Raw genomic sequence first — 23,341 nt, 5'->3', positions numbered from 1 at the left:
GGAAAAGGCTGCTATAAATATTTTTGAATATGCAGGTTCTTTTCCTCTTTTGTTAATCTGTTTTGGTATGGGCCTAATAATGGATATTGAAGAATCAAAGGGAATACATTCTTGAGTGACTTTTTTGGGGGTTAATTCCAAATTGTTTTCTAGAATGTCTGGATTAATTCAGTTTTATCAACAGTGTATTAATGCACCTGTTTTCCCACAGCCCCCCAACATTTGTTATTTTCTGTTTTTTGCTAACTTGGCTAGTCTGATATATATGAGGTGGAACCTCAAAGTTGCTAATTTGCATTTTTCTGTATTAGTTATTTGGAACATTTTAAAAATGTGGCTATTGATAGTTTAGATTGCTTTCTTTGAAAACTACCTCTTCATATTCTTTTTTTTTTTAATAGTTATTTTATTTTATTTATTTATTTTAAACTCTTACTTTCCATCTTGGAGTCAATATGGTGTATTGGCTCCAAGGCAGAAGAATGGTAAGGGCTAGGCAATGGGGGTCAAGTGACTTGCCCAGGGTCACACAGCTGGGTAGTGTCTGAGGTCAGATTTGAACCTAGGACCTCCTGTCTCTAGGCCTGGCTCTCAATCCACTGAGCCACCCAGCTGCCCCCTTCATATTCTTTAACCATTTAGCAGCTGGGGAATGACTCTTATTCTAAAATATCAATTCTTGTATATCTTGGAAATGGACTTTCTCAGAGATGCAAAGATTTTTCTCTACTTAGCTGCTTCTCTTCTAATTTTAGCTGCATGGATTTTAAATCTGGAAGGCTTTAAGATCATTGAATCCAGGTTTCTTCCCTCACTTTCCAGATGAGGGAAACTTGCCATGTAAAATATAGTGGCAAAATTTTTAGCTAGTATAATCAGGAGAATGAGAAAAGGCTTTTAGAAAAATTAAATATGCCATGTTTTAAATAATGACATAATCTGAATATGTTCTATTATTTTGCTTTAAAAGCGAGTTTTATGTGATGATCACCTTCCCCTGAACCAAAATCTTTTTGGCTTGCATTTATTTTCCTACATTACTAGAAGTGATTCAAAGGATAGTTGCCAGTTTATTATTGGCAATATGCCATTCTGGCAAAAGACTCTTAGGCAAAGGTAGACTTTCACATATCAGTACTGTAGTTTTGGCAGTGCATCCTGATGGGATTGGGCAGATTTCCCCAATCTCTCTGAACAGTTGATAAGAGATCCTGAGCTTAGTAAAATTGGTTCTGTGTCCCCAGTTCTATGCCCTGATAACCTAGAGGACATTCCTAAAGGAGAAGAGAAGTATTTCAGTAACAAAAAGGCCAGCACTTAGCCCTGATTCACAGTATTTATTGGAGTCTGTGAGACATAAATGAAAGGAAAGGATTTGGGAGATAGAAGAAGGAAAGGGAACATGTATAGTATCTGACATTTGATTAAGCTTTTTGACCTCATAGAACTCATAGTTTATGTTGTTAACTACGTAGTTTCTTCTTCTATTCTTCTACCAAATTTTGCCTTGCCTTGGAAACTTAATTTTCAATAAAGTTTTCATTATAAACTTGATGATGGTAGGTATTCATAGTGTTCTTACTTATTTAAATTATTACCACAAACAGGCTCAAGACCTTTTGACACAGGAGATGGAAGTTGTAAAGCAAGGAATGAGCCATGGTGAGCTGTCAAATGAGGCTTATAACCAGGTGTGGGAAGAATGTTACAGCCAAGTTTTATATCTACCTGGTCAGAGCCGATACACACGAGCCAACTTGGCTAGCAAAAAGGACAGGATTGAATCTCTTGAAAAGAGACTTGAGGTTGGTATCCCTTTTCTCTTCTTGTTTAAATGTGATCTCTATTTTTTTTTTTAAAACCCTTACCTTCTGTCTTAGAATCAATACTGTATAAGAACTAGGCTAGCATTTGCTGAACCTTTTCAAGATTGCTTGCCCAAATTGCACCTTCAGGTTGCCTATGAACCTCCTGCATTACTTCAGACAGTGGAGGGTGGAAGTGTTCACATTGGGTGGCCAGATAGAGGAACAGGGCATATTAAAAATGTCCTCAGGCATTGTGGAGAGGGGGAATGGAACAGCCCCCTTCATGCCACCCTGTCATCTGTGCCACACCTTTGCCAGCTTGGGACTAGGCATGAGGGTAAGTGACTTGCACAAGATCACACAGCTAGGAAGTGTCTGAGACCACATTTGAACTCAGGACCACCCATCTCTGGTCCTGGCTCTCAATCCATTGAGCTACTTAACTGCCTCCAAATGTGAGTTCTTTATAATGTTAATTACCTGGTAAGCCAAGTCTTAGTGTAATTGAGTTAGAATAAGAGAACTTTAGTATGCTTTAAATTTAGAACAGGTTATCATGCCCATATGCTAATAGCTGCCAAAGAGAAATAAGCAGCATAGTTTCCTAATCTTCCTTGGCCTTACTCAGTAATTATACAGAGAAATTGATGGGACTTTGGGGTATTACCCAGATCCACTGTAAGTCTGTAGCATTTAGGTTTGAGAGGAATTTATTCTGGACACTCTCAGGGCCAATGTAAAGCTCTCTTCCAGGATCAAGGATCATGCACTTCCTCTTACAGGAAATGGCTGTGCTTAGGGGGCTTGCTTCCTTATAGAGCAAACAGAGCAATTGAGCAAAATGGAAAACTGCTTCCTTTGCTTGCTAGTAGTAGTTTATGCAAACTCTAGGGTATAGTGGTAGTGGCTTTACCTGGGTTATGGTTTAATGATTTTACATGTCTGTGAAATAAGTTGGAATGCATCAACTGGAATTTCACAGCATGTGGTTTCTTTATATAAGCTGAATGTTTTGAATTCCGGAAGCTGTGTAGGCTTTTTGCCAATGGTGTGCCAGCTGTGGTACAGCAGACTGGCTGCTTGTGAGGTTCGTGGTGGTGGGCTTTCCTGATAACCTCAAAGTTGGAGACTGGTTACAGGAAGGGATAAGTATTCCACAATTAGAATCCCAAGATTTACTTCTTTGGGCTAAGATTATTATTATTATTTTTTCCACTGGGCAAGTTTAACAGTTTTATTTCTTGGGAATAAAATCTTGGGGATGAGTTTGATTTCTTCCTGAAGCAGTCCTTTTCAGAACAAACTTTATAGGTCTTTATTGCTTGGTTAACTGAATACTCAAGTTGTACTAAATATCTTCCAGTAGGGTGTATTGTTGCTCTATGTTTATACTTTATAATAAGAGGGATACTAGAATGTTGGTTGATTTGTGAACTGTCATTTTCTATTATTTGGACTTCATTATTAAAAAAAACCAAATTTTTAGTGATATTAATTATTCCTTAGGTCATCATAGTTGTCCCCAGTTTTCCTCCCCTCCTTCCCTTCCCAGAGAACCATCCCAGATACAAATTGTATTTTTTAAAGAGAAAAAAAAAAAAACACAACTTATCAAAAAAGGCTGAAAATATGTGCAGCATGTTAATACCTGTGAATCTCCCACCTCTACAGAGGTGTAGATTGGGGATACCCTCTCATATCTCTTCATCTTTTCATTGTAATTTTGCTGCATTTACTTTTGATTTTTTGATATGTAGAAGCAGGTCTTTGCATTAACATTGCTGTAGTCATTGTGTATATTGTTTACTTGACTCTGCTTACTTTACTTTGCATCAGCTTATATAGATCTTTCTAGACTTCTCTGTATTTATTACATAAAGAATTTTATATAGCACATAATATAACATTTCATAACATTCATGTGCAACAAATTGTTTAGCCATTCCCCTGTGGGGGGGGCGGTCAATATTATTTCCAATTTTTTTCTACTACAAAGAGTGTTGCTATCAAGTTTTTGTTGTATATGGAGACTGACTTCTTATCAATAACTTCCTGGAGGCATAAGATTCTAGACATTTTAATCACTTTATTTGTATAATTCAAAATTTTTTTCCAAAATGGTTGTAGCATTTCAGAGCTCTACAAAGTATTAAGTGTATTTATTATTCCCCAAATGCTCCAATCTTGACTGTATTATTAATTTGTGGATTTGGAGCATTGTTTCATATATTTATGAATATTTTGCAATTCTTTTGAGTATTATTCAAGTCCTTGGATGATTATTAGTCATATGCATTTATTAATTGTTTAACTATATTGGATATTAAACCCTTATCAGAGAAATTTGATACACATTTTTCCCCCCAGTTCACCACTTCTCTTCTTATCTGAGATGCTTTGATGTTGCCAGTATGGAAGTTTTCAATTTCATATGCTTAAAGTTATTTTTCTCTTTTGTAATTGCCTCTATCTCTAGGATGGTTTAGAAATACATCTTCCTTTATGTAGGAGAGATATATGATCCATTGTTTTCGATTCTCCCATTTCTAAGTCTATACCATTGATCTATCTCTGTTCTTTAACCAATGCCAGATCATTTTGATGACTGTTGCTCTATAAAATGGTTTGAGGCCTGGAAGTGCTATTTCCCCCTTATCCCTATTTCTTTTCAATAATTTCCCTTGATAGTCTACATCTTTTGTTTATCCAAATGAATTATGCCATCATTTTATCAAGATCTATAAAATTTCTTCTTGGTAATTATATCATTTAAAAGTATAATTCAATTTTGATACTATTGTCACTTTTATTATATTGGTACAGCCTAGCCATGAGCACGTAATATTCTTCAGCTTTTTAAGTTGAACTTTATTTCCTTAAGGAACTTTGTAAATGAATCTGTATAAGTCTTTTGTGTGTTTGGGTAGGTGCAGTCTGTAGATATTTTTGTATTTTGTGGTTATTTGGAATGAAATTGCCTTTTGTTATTGTTATATAGAAATGCTCTTGATTTTTGAGGGCTTATTTTGTTACTTGCCACTTTGCTAAAGCTGTTAATTGTATGTTTGCTGCTTCCTTAGATTTTCAGGTATACCATCATATAATCAGCAAATAGGGATAGTTTTATCCTTTCTTTGCCTATCTTTATACCTTTAATTTCCCTCTCTTATTTTGCTGATGCTAGCATTTTTAGAGCTTAATAAAATAATAATAAACATCTTTGCTTCATTCCCATAGTTATTGGAAATCTATCCCCATAGACTTCATTTTATTGTTAAGTGGGATGCATTAAGGTAGTTTACATGTAAACTTGGCAGTTGTGTGGTTACACTTATTTAGCTATCATGTAACTTTTTTTCATTCAAAGATATTTTTATTTTCCCAATTACATGTAGTAATAATTTTCAACATAACATTTTCCAAAATTATAGGATCCAAACTGTCTCTCCCCTTCCCTTCCCTCTTCTTACTTGGAGATGGTAAGCAATTTGATCTGGACCATATATGTGTTATTGTGCAAAATACACTTTCATATTGGTCACTATTGTAAGAGCACATTCATGCAAAACCCAAACCCCAAGATAAAAGTATAAATAAACTGATGTAAAAGATAATATGCTTTGATTTGCATCCAACAGTTCTTTCTTTGGAGGTGGAAAGCATTCTTTTTCTCATCATAAGTCCTTCAGTATTCTCCCAGATCATTGCTTTGGTGAGAGTAGTGTAAAAGTTAAATTTGGGAGATGCCATCTTTAAGTATATATATATATGTATTTTTTGGACACGGGGAAATTATCAAACTACATTTCCCGTGGTCCAATGGGTTTCCGGTTCCAGTTCTTTGGGCGTGGGGAGGCCTAGGCAGAGAAGAGTTTAAATCTCCTGGGTTAGGAGGGAGTGGCCTCTTGGCCAGCAGACTCGGGAGGAGACAGGAGGCAGTAATGGCGAGGGCGGCGGTTTTGAATTCTTACAAGTGCGTGGTCTAATAACTTTATCTATCAGCATGGCTTTAATTAAAATACTAATTTATATTATTATAGCAGCCTTTATAATTTTTAATATTTATAATTGGCAGTTGATGATTATGCAATATTGCTTTTACTCTGTACAAAGTTCTCCTGGTTCTGCTTATTTTGCTCTGCATCAGTTCACCTTTTTCTGAAATTATCCTGCTTATTTCTTATAGCACAGTAGCATTCCATCTTCATCATATATCACATTCCCCAGTTGTTGGACATCTTAGTTTCCATTTCTTTGCCACCACCAAAAGAGCTACTATAAATATTTTTGTACAAGTAGATCTTTCCCCCTTTTTTGTGATCTCTTTGGAATATAGACCTAGTAGTGGTATTATAGGATCAAAGGGTATGCACAATTTTATATCATGTAACTTCTTTTTTTTTTAAAACCATACCTTCCGTCTTGGAGTCAATACTGTATATTGGCTCCAAGGCAGAAGAGTGGTAAAGGTAGGCAATGGGGGTCAAGTGACTTGCCCAGGGTCACACAGCTGAGAAGTGTCTGAGGCCAGATTTGAACCTAGGACTTCCCGTCTCTAGGCCTGGCTCTCAATCCACTGAGCTACCTAGCTGCCCCCTATCATGTAACTTTTAAAGGACTTTGTCTCACTCTGTCTCTTTATTTGCCAATTTTTTCTCCTAATATGAACTGTAAAAGTAATTTTGTGATGCAAGAGCAATTAGCTAGATAACCTTCGTCTTTATTTGATTTGTTTTGATAATAGTAAATAAGTATCTCAAATAATGAGTGGCACAGTTTTAAACATAAAGTTTTTCTTCTATGTGACTCTTCAGTCTTGAAGGGAAGACACAGAATCACCAAAGTTCATTTGGATGGGCATTTGTGGGTAATCCTAAAAGATAATATTTATAGAAACTAAAATTCCTCATTACCGTGCTACTGATAAAGAATTAATCAGTTTGGAGGAGCATTCTATTTAAAATATTCCCAGGAGGGCCAGCTGGGTAGCTCAGTGGAGTGAGAATCAGGCCTAGAGACAGGAGGTCCTAGGTTCAAACCCGGCCTCAGCCACTTCCAGCTGTGTGACCCTGGGCAAGTCACTTGACCCCGATTGTCCAACCTTACCATTCTTCCACCTATGAGAAAATACACCGAAGTACAAGGGTTTAAAAAAAAAAATATTCCCAGGAAAAGACCTTTTCTTGACTTTTGAATAAATTCTATTTTTCCATCCATATTTCTTTAAAATTAAATTCTTTGATCTAATAAAACAATTCACTTTTTAAATCTTATTTTGATATTCAGTACTGACATACTGACTTCTGAATATATATACCTATCCCATACTTCCTGATAAGCCAATTGTCTCTTCTAGCCATGGTTTAAAAAAATATTTTTTTTAAGGAAAAAGATGCAGTTCAGCAGAAACACCTGAGCATGACAGTATATGATCTATTCTATACATTTATTCAAATCCCACCTCAGCAAAGAAGAGGAAAATGTACTTTCTCATTCTTTTCATCAGAATTAAACTTGGCTATTATAATTTTATATCACTGTTCAGTTTTTTGGGTTTTCATTTACATTGTGTCATATTTATATTCTTTTTCCTGGCTCTGCTTACTTTTACTGCATAAGTTTATGTAAGTTTTTCTCAGTTTCTTTGAATTTTTCATATTTGTATTTTGTGGAACAGTAATATAAAATACATGAATTTTAAATGAATATTAGAGGAAATTTAAAAAAAAAGACAACTTAATTATATCCTCTAGCTGAGCACAAAATAGTTTTTTGTCAGCATACTTAAGGTTTTTTTTTTTTTTAAATCCATACCTTCCATATTAGAATCAATACTTTGTATTGGTTCCAAGGCATAAGAGTGGTAAGGGCTAGGCAATTGGAGTTGTGACTTTCTCAGGGTTACCCAGCTAGTATGTGACTGAGATCAGATTTGAACCTAGAACTTCTGACTCCAGGCCTTGCTCTCTATCTGCTGAGGCTCTTAGCTACTCTCTATATTTGCATTTTGAAGAAAGTTATGCTAATTTGTAGTTTATAAATATTTTAATTATGGTAATTTTTGTCATTTTAAGTTCATTATTAAATTGCATTGTTTTTCAGAGTCTAAGGGTAGAGGTATTGCCTTGTGAACGAAGTGCCATACTTGAGTTATCTATACTATGTGGTCAGATTTGTAAACACTAAATATTAAAACCCGAGTATTCTGGGATCAGTTAGCATTATTAGAACACACAGTTTTGCAAATCTCCTAAGCTTCTGAGACCATCACTGTATTATGGCAGAGTTTTTATTTGTAGTGATATTTGTATAGCACTTTCACATATTATCTCATATCTCTTTTTCTAAACCTTTACCCTTCTGTCTTAGTATCACTTCTAAAGCAGAAGAGTGGCAAGGCCTAGATAATTAGTGTTAAATGACTTGCCAAGGGTCACACAGAGGCCAACCCAGATCCTCCCAACTCCAACTTTATCCTTGTGCTACCTAGTTGTCCCCTCATATCTCATTTAACTCATATAATATCCCTGTAAAGTAGGCTGGATAGATGGCATTACTCCTATTTTACAGATGAAGAATCTGGAGCCGAGTAATTTGTCCAAGAGCTTATTGTTTTTGAATGTTGCAGCATGGTGTAATGGGTAGAGAGATGACTTTATAGTTGGGTAATTCTGGCTCCAAGTTTCATCTCTGGTATATACTACTTGGCTTGTGAATCCTCTAAGCATAGTGCCATAAATAGTTACTAACTAACTTAACCTCTTAGTGATCCAAACATTCTCTAAATTTGTAAATTATAAAGAAGTTTTGTGTCTGTCTCAGTGGAAGTAATTTCCACACTAGAAGATTCTTTGATAATGAACAAAGAAATGAGAACCTTTCTAATGCTGAGGTCTTTTTAGTTTCCTCATCTCTAATTTTGTGGTAGATATTCCCACTCCATGTCCTGGGATCCTGAATTTGCATTGTAGTTCAGTGTTCTTATCTTTTGTGTTAGCCTGTTCTCTTGATAACCCAGGGTCATTCTGACATTTGTTTCAGAATTCTCTGGTTGAGGAAGCTAAGTGAAAGTATGTCATGCGATTTATTTATTCATTTTTTCTATTTCACTTCAGTTCAATTGATATGTTTTATTTTGACGTCAGATCACTCAGATGAATACCCAAATGAACTCTTCACCCTCAAAGTATATCCCCTGAAACCTGTCACTGAAAGTCATGTCACTTAATATGGTGATTGTAGTTCATGTCCCTTTCTACTTTTGTATTTCATGATTTTTATCAGAAAGCATGTGTATTCTAGTTTGAAAAATATGGCATAATCATTGTTCATATTATTTAACTGCTCCTTTTAGGGTTTTTTTTTTGGTTGTTGTTGTTGTAAGTGTGTATATTGTTAATTTAGCTTGTTCTTCACTCTACATATCTTTATTCCAAGGCAGAAGAGCCTTAAGGGCTGGGCAGTTGGGGTTGAGACTTGCGTATGGTTACAGAGCTAGGAAGTGTCTGAGGGCATATTTGAACCCAGGACCTCCTGTCTCTAGGCCTCTACTGAGCCACATTGCTGCACCTCTCCGTTTAGATTTTTCTCTTATTTCTCTGAAATGTTCACATATTCACATTCATTGTTTCTTTTGGTCATACCATTTTGTTATGCTGCTATGAGTGTTGTAGTTCCAGGAGCGTTTATTGCTTAAGTTATGGGCCTCATCACCATGGTAAGTTCTCCAAGTCCAAGGGTTTGAAAAGCACAGTAGCTTTTGTTATGTAATTTCAAGTTGTCTTACAGAATAGTTTAATCAGTTCTTAGGTCCAGCAGCAAGTTTTCCCAGAGCCCTTCCAACACAAACTTTTCTCAGCTTTGCTAATTTGGTAGGTGTCAGGTGATAACTTGAGAGCTGTTGAAAGGCATTTTTCTAATTGTTTGTGATTTTGTGAACTTTTACAGATGGTGACTCAAAGTTTGCATTTTGTCTTTTTGAAAACTTAGTCACTTTCCACTTTTATATTTTACTCATTTTATAAAAACAAATGACATTTTTGCCATTTGTGTCTTGGAGAATCTTAAATATTATTAATTCCCTGGACACTTTGGATGGCCTGTTTTAATCTGAGTAATTTAATCCCTGTATCATGCATTTCTAAAGGTTTTCTATCAAATTGAGTAAATGCTTTAGGTCAGTCCTTTCACATTGAACACTTTCTCAGTTGTTAACCTTATTAGAAAGGAAGCTGGAAAAAAGTTTCCGTCTAAAGTTCAATTTAAGTGGAAGTAAGACTCCAAGAGTCATTGGACATAATCATTTCCAGTAGGTGCTAAAATGAGATTAATAGTCAGAATTCAGGTCTGGCCCTTAAATTTAATAGGATTTGAAAGAGTGTCGAAACTGTTGTTTGAGGAAGTTTGGCTGAAAAGTAAATTTTGCCATGTTATAAAAATGGAAAGTCATTCCTTAGAGATGGGAAGTAGGTTCAGAAGTAATACCTCTCCCAGAATTTTATTGGCAAGGTCAATTTATAGAAGAAGTATGTAGTGTTGAGTTCATAGAAACAGAGTGTGACCTTAAGAGGCTGCAGATAATTCAGTCAGCAATCTGATGTGGTGTCCTAGAGTTGTATGGATACTTCTTGCTTTATGGAATTCCTCTGGCAAAATTAGCTGTCTAAAGAATTGCATTTCTCTCCTGACTTCCATTATAAAGACAGAACCATTCTCAGATAAAGTTCCTTTAAACAATTGAAATCATAGGGAAAGTATTTAAATGGTTGTTAGCTTCATGATGTGCTGCTTAGAGCTATTTTTACAAAAAATAATGTTCTATATCACTTGCCATTTGTGTTATCTCTTAAGGTACCTTTAGTGTAGCTGCATTGATAATGTCGTTTAGTTGTTTTCAATCGTGTCTGACTCTTTGTGACCCCAATTGAGGTATTCTTGGCAAAGATACTGGCATGGTTTGCCATTTCCTTTTCCAGCTCATTTTACAGATGAAGAAACTGAGGATTTGCCCAGGGTCACATAGCAAGTAAGTGTTTGAGGCCAGATTTGAACTCGGGAAGATAAGTCTTCTTGACTTCAAGTCTAGCATTCTATCTACTGCACCACTTAGCTGCCCAGCATTGATAATAATAACATGCAGCAAATGTTTTAATGTCCCGCAACTTGTATTTAGCAGATTTTCTTGATTCTTTTTTTTTCCCCCCTGCATTGCTTTTCATTATGACATGAGCATCCACAGTGGGACAGGCATTACATAGAAATACCTAAGATTGCCTAGAAATTTATATTGTAATAAAATTGGACAAACAGGAAGATAATGAAAGAACTTTTGAAATTTACCCTTAAAGCTAATTTGTTCTTCCTTCCTTGTATTTGACTCTTATTTTTTCTTCCTTAAAATTTATCTTCTATAAATTATTTTCATAGTTTCTTGGAATCTATAGCCCATTGTTTTGAGCCAGATTTTTACAAAGCTCAAGCTAAATTAGGTGTAATTTTTGGCATTAAATGGATGCTAGTAATTTAGAAATTATTAAAATCTTTGGTGATTTGAGGATTGTTAAATGATTCAACAGTATGTGGCTAGTTAACTCTTATATGTAGAGGTTACTAGAATATAAAAAGCTTCCATAATTACTCATGAATAATTACTAAGCATGAGTATCCTTAACATTATTTAGTAAGTCCCAGGTTTTCCTCTTATATGACTGAGTCAGTGATATTGTGCTCTGTTCAGTGCTCATGGAAACTGCTGTGCCAAGAGGCCTCGCAACCCCCTTCCTATGGACCTTTTTCCTGAACAGGTTGGAAGAGTAAGGAGGAGAACCTCTAAAAAGAATCCACAACTGAGATCCAGTAACCAGAACCTGCTGTAGACTATTTAGTGGGCACATCCATTCTGAATGCAATAAATAATGACAAGTTTGTAAGTACACAGTCATTGAATTTGGTATTCAGTAAATCTGTATACTTAATGTGTGAGGTGATGATGGCTTGGAATAGGATGGAATTGTACATTTCTTGGAAACTGATTTACTGTGAAACATATTACAGATCTAGATTCAATCTAGAAGTGCTTATTTGTATTTTGAATATAAAAATAGTAATATATAAATATTTTGGAAGTGATATCTAAGAATTTTAATTATAATTTCTTCACAGTGCAGGTTTACTTGCAGAATCTCTGTATGGCATCCAGTTTGAGGTATCAATCATTGGTGTCAAATTCAAATAGAAGCAAATCCCTGTGGCTACAGATTTACTCAGAAAAGTACAAAATACAATATTATCATTTTATTTATTTTGTTAAACATTTCCCAGTTATATTTTAGTCTGGTTCTTCTGCTGAGGAGTTTTGCAGCCAAATGGCTAATTTGACACGTCTGAATTTGACTTGTAACTGGGCATAATGAATGAATACTTCATGAGAAATCATGCTTCTGAGGTAGAGGAACTATTAATGAGATGGAGTCTATAATAACTTCAGAATCTCCCTAGATAAGTGAGGAAAAGAAAGATCATGTGCCTAGTCTTTTCTTCCTTTAATCTTCTCAGTTTAAGAAAGAAATCTTATATATGTATATTATATTTTTTGGAATATTTTAAAGACTTTGTTTTTGGAGGTTGAGACATTTGACTTGGGAAGAATGAAGGTTGGACATTCAAGGATTGCAAGGATGCTCTTTGGCAGAATAAAAACAATGATAATTTTTCTCCACATTGCCAACAATAGAAGCAAAACTATTGCTTCTATTGACTGACAAGGCATGCTGATAGCAGCTAAGAGTTGGGCAAAGTTCAAAATGCTGGCATACGGTCACCCAAAGCATAGTAGTCTGGGCCTATTTAATGGTGATCCAAATAGCCCTGGATGGTAAAGGATAGTCTAATAGTTGGTATTCATAACAGTTTCCTGTAGTCATGGAGAAAAAATGAAATTCTCTTTTTACAAAGGCAAGGAAAGCAGAGGCACAACTTCACATAATGTTTGTTGCTTGTGGGAATACGGTTTTGGGTACATCAACATAGATTATGAGATAGGCACCTTAGGGACCATCTGGTCCAACCATCTTGTTTTACAAATGAAAATATATGGGAAAGATTGCATTTAGGGCACTTGACTGAACACCACAGGTAGATTTTTCTGACTTTTCCATATTGGGGCAGCCTTGTCTCTGGTTATGAAGATTCAGTTGATCTATCAGTTGTCATTATTTTAAAAAATTTATTCTGAAATGTTTCTGGTTAATCAGAACTTATTCTTGCTTAGATATGGGTTTGTTTCCTGGTGTTTTCGCTTTGTTTTTTATTTTTGCCAAGTATATAGTGCACCAACCAGGAATTTATTCTAGCCAGCAGCCCCCTTGTGGTGAGGTTTGGTGATAATATATTATGAATGTTTTTGCAAAATGACATTGGTTAGGGTAGTAGTGCAGTGTTTTTTGAATTATGCTTATCTATAACATACATTCAGACTCAGACCTGAAATGATTGAAATGTAACAAAAATAGTTTGGTTTGTAAAAGGGGTGTTGGAAAAGGTATCCAACATGACCAAAATTTTAGAGGTTCTGGTTGAATCTTTACTTATGTGTTCATTAATTGTAAACTCTCTTTTAGCTCAAAGAATTTTGTATTTGCCTTAGGTTATAATTTTAGAAGTAGTTAAGTAATTTGAAGCAATTTTTTTTGACATACTACAGAAATAATTTATAAATATGAATTATGGAAAACATTTAAAATTTTGATTTGTGAGTTAGGCTACCCCTTAAAACCAATGATGGTCCATATGTTTTTAAATGGATACATCTTTGCCCTCAGTGGAATATACAGTTCACAAAACCACTAAAGAGAGAGTTGTTGATAAGGGATTATAGAAAGCATTTGTATGATATTAGCTGTTGTAAAGAATTTGTTGTAACTTGCCGTGGACTGTCCAGAATAGGAAAAGAGTTTCATAATATGGACCCCTTTTATCATGGTATTCACTTTAAAAAGGAGCTAGCTGTTCTTTAGGTGGAATAATTGAGCACATTTTGAATACTTGACTCAGGTCAAGCCTCAGGTTGAATACTTGTTGAATTTCAACTCAGAGTTGAATACTTGACTCAGGTCAAAGCAAGCCACCCTTACTCAAACCCTTTCTAGTCATTATCTTTCTCTCATATATCATTCTGCAACCTTAACTGTAAGAGCCTTCCCCTGATTTGCTTGTAAGTTGTGTAATGCCCTCCATTCTGGGAGAGAAAATGGAATAGCTTATGTGTTCTCCACTGAAGCCAGTCCCTTGAGCATTATTGTGGCATGGAGGATGCCCTGGATTCTCAGAGACTATGCTGTAATAGGTTCAGAGATTTCAGGTTTGTTCATATATTTGTATATATTCTGAAGTAAGCTTTGGAGCTTGTGAAAAACCCTCTTGGGCAAGCTGTGTGTGTGTGTGTGTGTGTGTGTGTGTGTGTGTGTGTGTGTGTGCGCGTGTGTTTGTGTAAGTAAGAGTCAGACAGACAGACAGACAGATGGTATCAGAGAGAGTCCCTTTGTTCCATTTCACAAGGAAAAACCTCTTCTATGGACTGATGGTATTGAAAAGTATTATTCCAAGGACATTTCGTGGTTCTAAACATAGTTCAGATATTGAAAGAAAGACTTTGTCATGTGTTTGCTCTTATATCCTACCACATTAGTGAACTCTGCTGAATTAGTATTTCTTGAGAAGCCCAAGCCTAATTGGTCTTCCTGCATCCAGCAATGACATCTAGCATGTGTCCCTTTTCTGGTCCATTTTCAACACAGCTGCTAAGTTGAGATTCTTAAAGCTTAGGTCTTACTATGCTACTTTCCTGCTCTCAAGCAGCTTCAACAGATCTTGATTGCCTCTAAAATCATATACAGGTTCTTCTATTTGATGTGTGTTGTCCCTGCTTATAGGAACATACACACACATATATGCTTCTGAATGTTAGCAAATGAGGAATTCTATAAATGTAGCATGGCCAAAAGTCAGACGTGTTTTGCTTTAGCAACAGATTTCTGTAACTATGCATCAGAGGCTGACTTTTACCTACTACTACTATTTCTAGAAGTGGCTTTTGTTTGGGTGGAATTGATTCACAAAATTATTTCAAAATGCTGAAAAAAAAAACATTTAAACATGTAGCCAGTCTTAATTGCCTATGTATTTTTTCATCTGTTTGCTATCCTTTATAGAATTCATCATTTTGTTTAATAGATTTAGTAATTTTTTTTGGCAGACATGATCATTTTTTTCTTAAAAACCCTTATTTTTCAAAGCTTAAAATATTTTAACTAAATAGATCAAGTGATTATGTAGAGGGAAATCTAGCCCACTTTACAAATTTAGCTCTTGGTTAACACAGCACTCCCTTGTCCTTTGCAAACCAAGCCTTGGGTTTTAGTAGATGTTTGTACTTTTGCTTGATTAAGCACTTGATTACTCAAAAGAAAATACACCCTACTGGTTTCTAACTGTTCTAAAATGGAGGTGGCAATGGTTGTAATTGAGCACCACTGAGTTGTCTTGCCAGCTATGATGGAGCATTTATTCCAGGCTCTCCACCTTCTAATATACCTTTAGTATTGAAAAGCCAGATTCTGGGGAGGTGAACTTTTACCCTTTATTTAATTTGGCTTCTGTTGTACTATGCTCTCTGAGAAAACACTCCTTGACATTTTCCATGAAAATAGCCTAAAACAACAAGCAAATCCATATGTCCACTAAAACAGATACATCAGCATGTTAAATGCTACACCTATCTAAGTCATAGGATATCTGAGAGTAAGGGAATTTTAAAAAAAGCATAATTCAGTTTGTTGTCATCATATTGCAGTGGTTTGGGGATCAGGGTGGCCTGAATTGGACTTACCAATCATAATTTTCCAAACAGTTTTGACTTCTAGTATTACAAAAACAAGCAGATTCCCTTTGCTGCCTTATTTCACACTGTACTAAGGGAAAAGAGCACAAAGAAAGCCTCTTCTGTGGGCTCAAGTATTAAAAAAGAGTTTTCTAAGATCATTTCATGGTACCGAACATAGGTTGGTCAAGTTGTAGAGTCAACACCTACAAATCTCTTGATATTAGTCAAAACCTTAAAAGAAACATTTTGGTTCAACCCCCATTAATGATTTTTGCCAAATTGATATTGCTTGAGTAGCTTTCTAATTGGTCTTCCGCATCTTTGATTTCTTTCCACTAGATCTTCCATGGCTGCCAAATTGAGGCCTAATGTTATTATTATTAATTAAATTTTTGGGTTACATGTAGAAACAGTTTTTGATAATTTGTTTTCTAACATTTTAGGGTTCAGATTTTCTCCCTCCCTCCCTGTACCCCCTTCCCTGTGGCGGTAAATAGTCTGATGTAGGTCATATCAGTGCTTTCATGAAATAGGTGTTTCCACATTGCTTATGCCATGACAGAAGACATATATCTCATATATACTAAAACAAGCATGAAGGAAATAAAGTGGAAGATGACATGTTTTGATCTGCAGTCATATTCCAACAGTTCCTTTTTGGCTGTGGATAGAGTTTTGGATTATGCTTTTCTTCTGCTTAAGAAATTCACTGTTTCCCTGTTGCTTCAAGACTAAAATGCAAACTCCATTCTTTGGCATTTTAAAGCCTTCACAATAGGAATTCAGTCTGTCTTTCCAGACTGATTATTCCCCACCCCTTTGCCACACTTTCCACCTATATATAGAATCCTTTTTTTTAACCCTTACTTTTGGTCTTAGTGGCTCTAAGATAGGACTAGGGCTATACAAATGGGATTAAATGGCTTGCCCAGGGTCACATGGCTAGGAAATGTCTGTGGCTGTATTTGAACTCCCCATTCCAGGCTTGGTGCTCTGCCCCTCACAGTGTCTTTCTCAGTCTCTTTCTTCCCCATTTCTCTCTCTGTCTCTTTCTATGCCTTTATTGTCATCCCCTATGCCCCCAATTCTCCCTTTTTCTGCTCAAATGCCACCATCCTTCATATGTCTTTTTCTGATTCCCCCAATTACTTTGTATTTATTTTATGTACATTTTTAAATTTACCTATCCAAGTACATATTGTTCCTTTTCTGTAGAATGTAAGCCCCTTGAAGGCAGGGACCAATTTATTTCTATCTTTGTATCCCCAGGATTTTGCATAGTACCTAGAACTTAATTAATTGTTGTTCAGTTCAATTGAATTGATTCACACTAAAATAAGACATCATTATATTTCTAATAGTGTCATTTTTATTAATCACTTTATGGAGGCAAAGTATTGCCATGTAGTGAATCCTCTATATGGCCTTTAAATTTCTGTCATCCATAAATCAAAGGTGACACTATTCAGGGATTTCAATAAGCTTGAAGTAAAATTGATATAAATAAAAGGTAATTTTGTTATCCGATATGTGTTATTGCCAAAAAAATAGCTAAAAAAGAGAATTTAAATCAGAGGCTTGTTTTGTGTCATGGACTCCTTTGAGAGTCTGTTGAAATCTGTGGACTCCTCGGACTATTTTTAAATACAAAAAATACATTAGATTCCAGAGGAACAAATCGTATTGAAATACAGTTATCAAAATATTTAAAAACCCCAGCAAGTTTATAGATTCAAGGTTAAGAGTACCTGGTTTAGATAAATTCATGATTGTAACCATAGTTCTGTAACTGTTCTTTGACATTTATGTATATTCTCACACTCACTCTTCTAGGCCTCTCCTTTGCCGGCTAATTTCTGACTTTCATTTTAGTGTTTAATCCAAGCATTGTTGTGATATCCTGGGATAGGATGGGCTGCAACTAGATGACTGAGGATCTATTCCTTGTAGTAATGTTCTAGTTTTTGTAGAATATTTTTATTGTTCATAGGATTAGATTTTCTGACAAATATACCAGAGTTATACATACAAATACGATGACTGTCTCCGTATGCACTTTGCAGATATTTCTTCCACGTTGCTAAACTTTCCCCATCCTAGTTCCGCTGTATCATGAGTTGGCTTAAGCAATTAAATGGGATATTGGAGAGTTTTGTGGAAGCCACAAATAATACATGAAGGTTAGCAGACAGCACAGAAAAAGTTTAGAAACTCAGAAGTGAATAAAATATATGTATAATATTGTATTATCAGCATATTTTATCTTTTAATACCATATTCAGTTTCTTTTTAAAAGTTAAAAGAAGTAAAAAAATTAAAGTTTGCATAAAGTACATGAAAGCCAGCAGATGACCCACAAAGGCTAGAAATGTAGAGATATCTTTAAAAGTTTAGCTCATAAATGCACTATAAAGTACTGTAAACACCCCATAAAAGGAAAAAAAAAATTCAGACTTCTTTTCTGGTACAAAGGGTGTGCCAAAAATTTTACATGGATTTTCCAGTTTGCAGGGAAATCCTCCTAATGCTCACAATGTGGAAGGAATACCTGTACTTATTCTGGTGATGCTGCTACTACTGCTCAGGACTTGGTTTGATTTCTTCTTTAGGAATTATCTTCGGAGCCACTTATGATGTAACTACCTCCTTTCTTGACTCCTAGTAGTATTGCCTAGCTTTCTTATTCACAAGACTTACTTGCAAATAGCTTTGTTTGGTTCTAGAAATGAAATCCTCCCGCAGATTTGCCATTAATGATAGTCTTCAAAATAATGTGTCCTGTGCTCTGAAAGTAATTCTAAAAAAGTTTCAAAATGTTTTGAATTATGATACTATTATTAGAGTGAATGAGTGGAACTTTGAAGTGGACAGCACTTATTTGGGTGTGTAAAAATCCTGGCATGCAAAAATTGTTTTCATTACTTTTATAGTCACATCTCAGCTATTTGATCATCATAGCAAGCTTGTGATATAAGAATGGCAGATGATATCTTCATTTTTGGGTGAAAAAACTCACTTTAAAATAATTTCGTTGAGCAATGTGTCTCTAGTCTTCTACCATTTTCTCCCAAGCCAAGGAATAAGAAAATTTGTAACTACAAAAATTGACAGATGGTTTTTAGCTTAGCTATTTATTGTTTGAGAGATTGCTGATAATGTCCTTAATACTTTCACCTGTTGGTTACTCTTACCAGTAGAGAAGACCCTTAATCTAGAGCTTAGAGCCAAAGTGAGACAATAGCAGAGCTCTTGAAACCTGGTTATGAAGTGAGAACATATTGAATAAATCCATAGTTTGGCAGTACTCATTAGAGATAGGTGTCTTGAATAGATTGTTGTCAGTTACATAGGTTTTAGAATATCATCAGCAGGGGGCGCAGCTGGTTAGCTCAGTGGATTGAGAGCCAGGCCTAGAGACAGGAGGTCCTAGGTTCAAATCTGGCCTCAGACACTTCTTAGCTGGGTGACCCCTGGGCAAGCCACTTAACCCCCATTGCCTAGCCCTTACCTAAACTCTTTCTGCCTTGGAGCCAATACACAGTATTGATTCCAAGATGGAAGGTAAGGGTTTAATTAAAAAAAAAAAAAAGAATATCATCAGCAGGGAGGAGTCTTTATAGTAAAGGACTGGTACTTCTTTGTCCAAGAGATTTTCATGTATATTGGATCTCCTATAACATTTTTTTTTTTTAATGTCTGTGTATTGGCTCCAAGGCAGAAGAGTGGTAAGGGTAGGCAATGGGGGTTAAGTGACTTGCCCAGGGTCACACAGCTGGGAAGTGTCTGAGGCCTGATTTGAACCTAGGACCTCCCGTCTCTAGGCTTGGCTCTCAATCCACTGAGCTACCCAGCTGCTCCCTTCTCCTAAAACTTTGCAGGTAAATGGAATGGTCGAAATAAAATTATTTAAAACCTATGTTATCAACTTCCATGGTTGATAGGAAATCTTGGATGGACTAAAATTGTGTAATCTCATGGTCCATTCTAGTCAGTCATTTTCAGATGTTGTTCTCATGGTCTCTTTTCAGATAAATAGGGGTCACATGACAACAGAAGCGAAGAGAGCTGCAAAAATGGAAAAAAAGATGAAAATTTTGCTTGGTGGCTACCAGTCTCGAGCAATGGGACTAATGAAACAGTTGAATGATTTATGGGACCAAATAGAGCAAGCTCACTTAGAGCTTCGTACTTTTGAGGAGTTAAAGAAACATGAGGATTCTGCTATTCCAAGGAGGCTGGAGGTAATATTGTTCTGCCCAGTGGTCATTTCATTATTATTATCTTAATATTAAATAATATTGAAACCAATTAAACTTGTAATACAGTTGTTTATAGTGGAGTAAATTAATTTCAGCCTGTTAAATTTCTTTAATAACCAGATATTCTGAGCCTCTGTCAACTTTCCTTGCCCACTTATTCTGTCCACCTTTCCTTTCAAACAATTATGGTTAATGTGTTTCTTCTGATTCTGCTTTTTTGTTTTGTAATGTTTCTTAGATGCCTTCTCAAATGCCTCCAAATTATTCATATATCATACAGTATTCAACTATATTAATGTGCCACAATTTATCTGGCCATTCCCTTATTGGACATTGAGTTATTTCCAGTTTTGGCAAATCTTCCTCCTATATCTTTCTACTCTTCCCCTTTTTTCCCTTCCCCCTCTCCCTCCTCTATCTACTCCTCCCTCTTCTTTCTTCTTATTTCTTGGTATGGAATAGTGGCCCAGAGACATTTGGAGATATGGACTTAGAAGTTAAATGATTGAAATTGAATGTTCAGAGTCACAAAGGTAGTATGTTTCTTGGGTTATTAGTGAGGCTCAGCCTTTTAATGAGTGATTATTAATTTGTGTTCCTTCCTTTGTAAATTGTTCAAATATATGAACTATTATTTGAGATTGGGTGGCATTTTTGAATATTTCACAAGACGTTTAATTTTAAATAATTATTTCATACTTTTATTTCCCCAAGTGTCTAAAAGAAGATGTCCAGCGACAGCAAGAAAGAGAAAAGGAACTTCAGCAAAGATATGCAGATTTGCTATTGGAGAAAGAGACTTTAAAGTCAAAATACTGAGACTCTTTTTTCATTTCATCTTAGAAAAAAACTACATGCTGGTTTCCATCCTCTGAAAGAATGAAGCTGATGTTTATGTTCATCAAAAATTTTGCCTGATATCTGTGACTTTTCATTTGTAGCTTGTTTTGAATGTATTCCATCAGCTAGGTACTTTATGTAAAAACTCTGGCTCCATGAGAATTTTAGAGGTTAATTTATTAAGAGTATCATCATTCTTTTAGTAATGTCATGTTTTCTAAATTTCTTTTTTTAGTTTTGACCTTTAAAAATCATATTTTTTATTTTTAAAGTGTTCTTAAATGTATTGCCTGAATAAATTCTTGAATAAAAATTAACTGTAAAATTTTGAGAATAACCATGCCTTCAGTGTTGTCAGATATTCATTAATTTAAAAAAATGTTTATTAAATACTATGTGCCATTCTAGTTTCTTGGGGGGGATGTGGTGTAAGAGGAGGCTATAGAGATGAATGAAGAAAAGGGTGATGAATGTGAGAAAAGTTACAGAGGTAGATCAATAAGACTTGGACAGTGGGTGGTTCTGAGAGAGAGAGGGAAGTCAAGGGTGATTCCAGAGTTACAAATCTGTGATGACAACACAGAAATGGGGAGGATTAGGTGTAAGGGGGAATGATGATGAGTTCCATTTTGACATTCTGATCTTGAGATGCCAGTGTGATATCCACGTGGAGATTCCTAGAAGGCAGTTGATATTGTGGAACTAAAGTTCAGCAGAGAAATTAGGCCTGGATTTATATTTAGTTAGTAGGCCTGTCATCTGGGGAGAGAGGATACTTCTGTGGGAGCTGCTAAGAATACTAAGGGAGAAAACTAGAAGAAGATTGAGAACAAGACTCATTCCTCAGTAGATTAAAGCAGTTCTGTGGTTTTTACCTCACATCTATCAGATTGGCAAAGATGACACAAAAGGGAAGATAGCAAATGTTAGAGCCTGTGGGAAAGCAGGAACACTAATGCGCTGTTGTTGGAGTTTGAATTGGTTCAAGTGTTCTGGAAAACAATTTGGATTTTAAAGCCCTCTGATCTTCTTATACTTTACTCTCCTCCACATATTCCATGATCCAGTATCACTGGCCTCCTTGCATTATTTCCTGATTGCATTAATTTTCCTTTCTCTTTTTTTCATCCCTTATTTTCTATCTTAGTAACAACTCTAACACAGAAGGGCAAGGGCTAGCAAATGGGAGTCAGTGCTTTTTCCAGGGTCACAGCGTGGAAGTGGCCAAGTTCAGATTTGAATCCAGGTCCTTCCATCTCTAGGTCTGGCTTTCTATCCACTGGGCCACCCAACTTCCTCAGATCCTATTCATTTTCAACTGGCTATCTCCTATGCCTGGAATTTTTTCTCCTCATTCTTGCCTTTTGGCTTCTCTGGTTTCCTTCAAGTCTGAAGCTAAAATCTCCTGCAAGAAACTTTTCTCAGTACCCCTTAAAGCTAACATTAGAAGACATTGGATGACATTATACTCAAATTAAACTAAGTTCCTTAAGAACAGGGACTGTCTTGCCTTACTTTATACCTGCAGCACTTAGGACAGTGTCTGATACATGGTAGGTACTTAATAAATGCCAGTTGACTAGTATTTTTTCTGTAATTGCTCCTAATTTTCCCTATATATTTCATTTGCATATAGTTGCTTACATGTCTCCCAAATTAGATTGTGAGCTCCTTGAGTGCAGGAGCTATTTTGGCTTTCTTTGTATCTTTGGCACTTAGCACAAAGCCCGGCACATAGTAGTTACTTAATAAGTAATTTTTTGACTTGAAAACAGTTTGGAGTTAAACTAGAAAAGACACTAATTATAGATATCATTTGACCCGACCATACCACTTTTGAACATACCAAGGTCAGGGAATGAGGGAAACATCCTAGATATACAAAGATATATACGTAAGCACTAACAAAAATCTGGAAGCAAAGTATGGGTCCATTGATTACGGAGTGGTTGGACAAATTCTGGTATATATGAATGTAATGGAACATGGTGCTACTTAAACAAAGATGAGGAAGAATGCAAAGAAACTTAGAACGACTTGTATGAACCAATGCACGGCAAAGCAACAGATCTAGTAATGGTTTACACAATGACCGTAATGTAAAAGAGAACAGCGTCAAAAGCGATCGATTGACTGCACTGGACCAGTGGTCCTCTTTCAGAAATGGACATTTTTCCTCTCATCAGACGGGTATGGACTGAGCCAGACACATTGTCAGACTCGACCAGTGTTTTGGTTCTTTTTGCTTAAGTATGCTTTCTTATAAGGGAAGTTCAGTTGTCTTTAGTGTATGTGGAAGAGGGAAGTGAAAGGAAAGTAAAAGTTTTTAATACCGAGGACAGAGCCTATAAGTGCACTTCACCTAAAGGCAGAAGGTAGATGGCAATTTAGCAAAGGTGACTTGTAGCGATCTAATGAAAACCATGGTACAGAGCAGTTTAAAGGAGGTATGTTTGACTAAAAGCAGTCTAGAGGTCAAGGAGAATGGGAACTGAGAAGAGGCTTTTAGATTTAGCCATTGAGAAATTGTTGGCAGCCTTGGGGTACCATTTCAA

General features: G+C 35.8%; 1 protein-coding gene across 1 annotated transcript in view; it reads left to right on the top strand.

Moving 5' to 3' along the window:
* CDC5L (cell division cycle 5 like) overlaps window positions 1-21,101 on the top strand; it is a 56,664-nt gene extending 35,563 nt beyond the window's left edge. The window contains exons 14-16 of the mRNA XM_044674582.1: window positions 1,608-1,805; window positions 19,716-19,928; window positions 20,661-21,101. Of these exons, the coding sequence (XP_044530517.1) occupies window positions 1,608-1,805; window positions 19,716-19,928; window positions 20,661-20,765 (516 nt within the window). The 3' untranslated portion in view covers window positions 20,766-21,101. The remainder of the gene's footprint in view (window positions 1-1,607; window positions 1,806-19,715; window positions 19,929-20,660) is intronic.
* The last annotated feature ends 2,240 nt before the right edge of the window (window positions 21,102-23,341 follow it).

The sequence above is a fragment of the Gracilinanus agilis genome, chromosome 4, assembly GCF_016433145.1.
Source record: "Gracilinanus agilis isolate LMUSP501 chromosome 4, AgileGrace, whole genome shotgun sequence".
In the NCBI taxonomy this organism is placed as follows: Eukaryota; Metazoa; Chordata; class Mammalia; order Didelphimorphia; family Didelphidae; genus Gracilinanus; species Gracilinanus agilis.
Note: the sequence above shows the minus strand (reverse complement) of the source record. Positions and strands in the feature narration are given on the sequence as shown.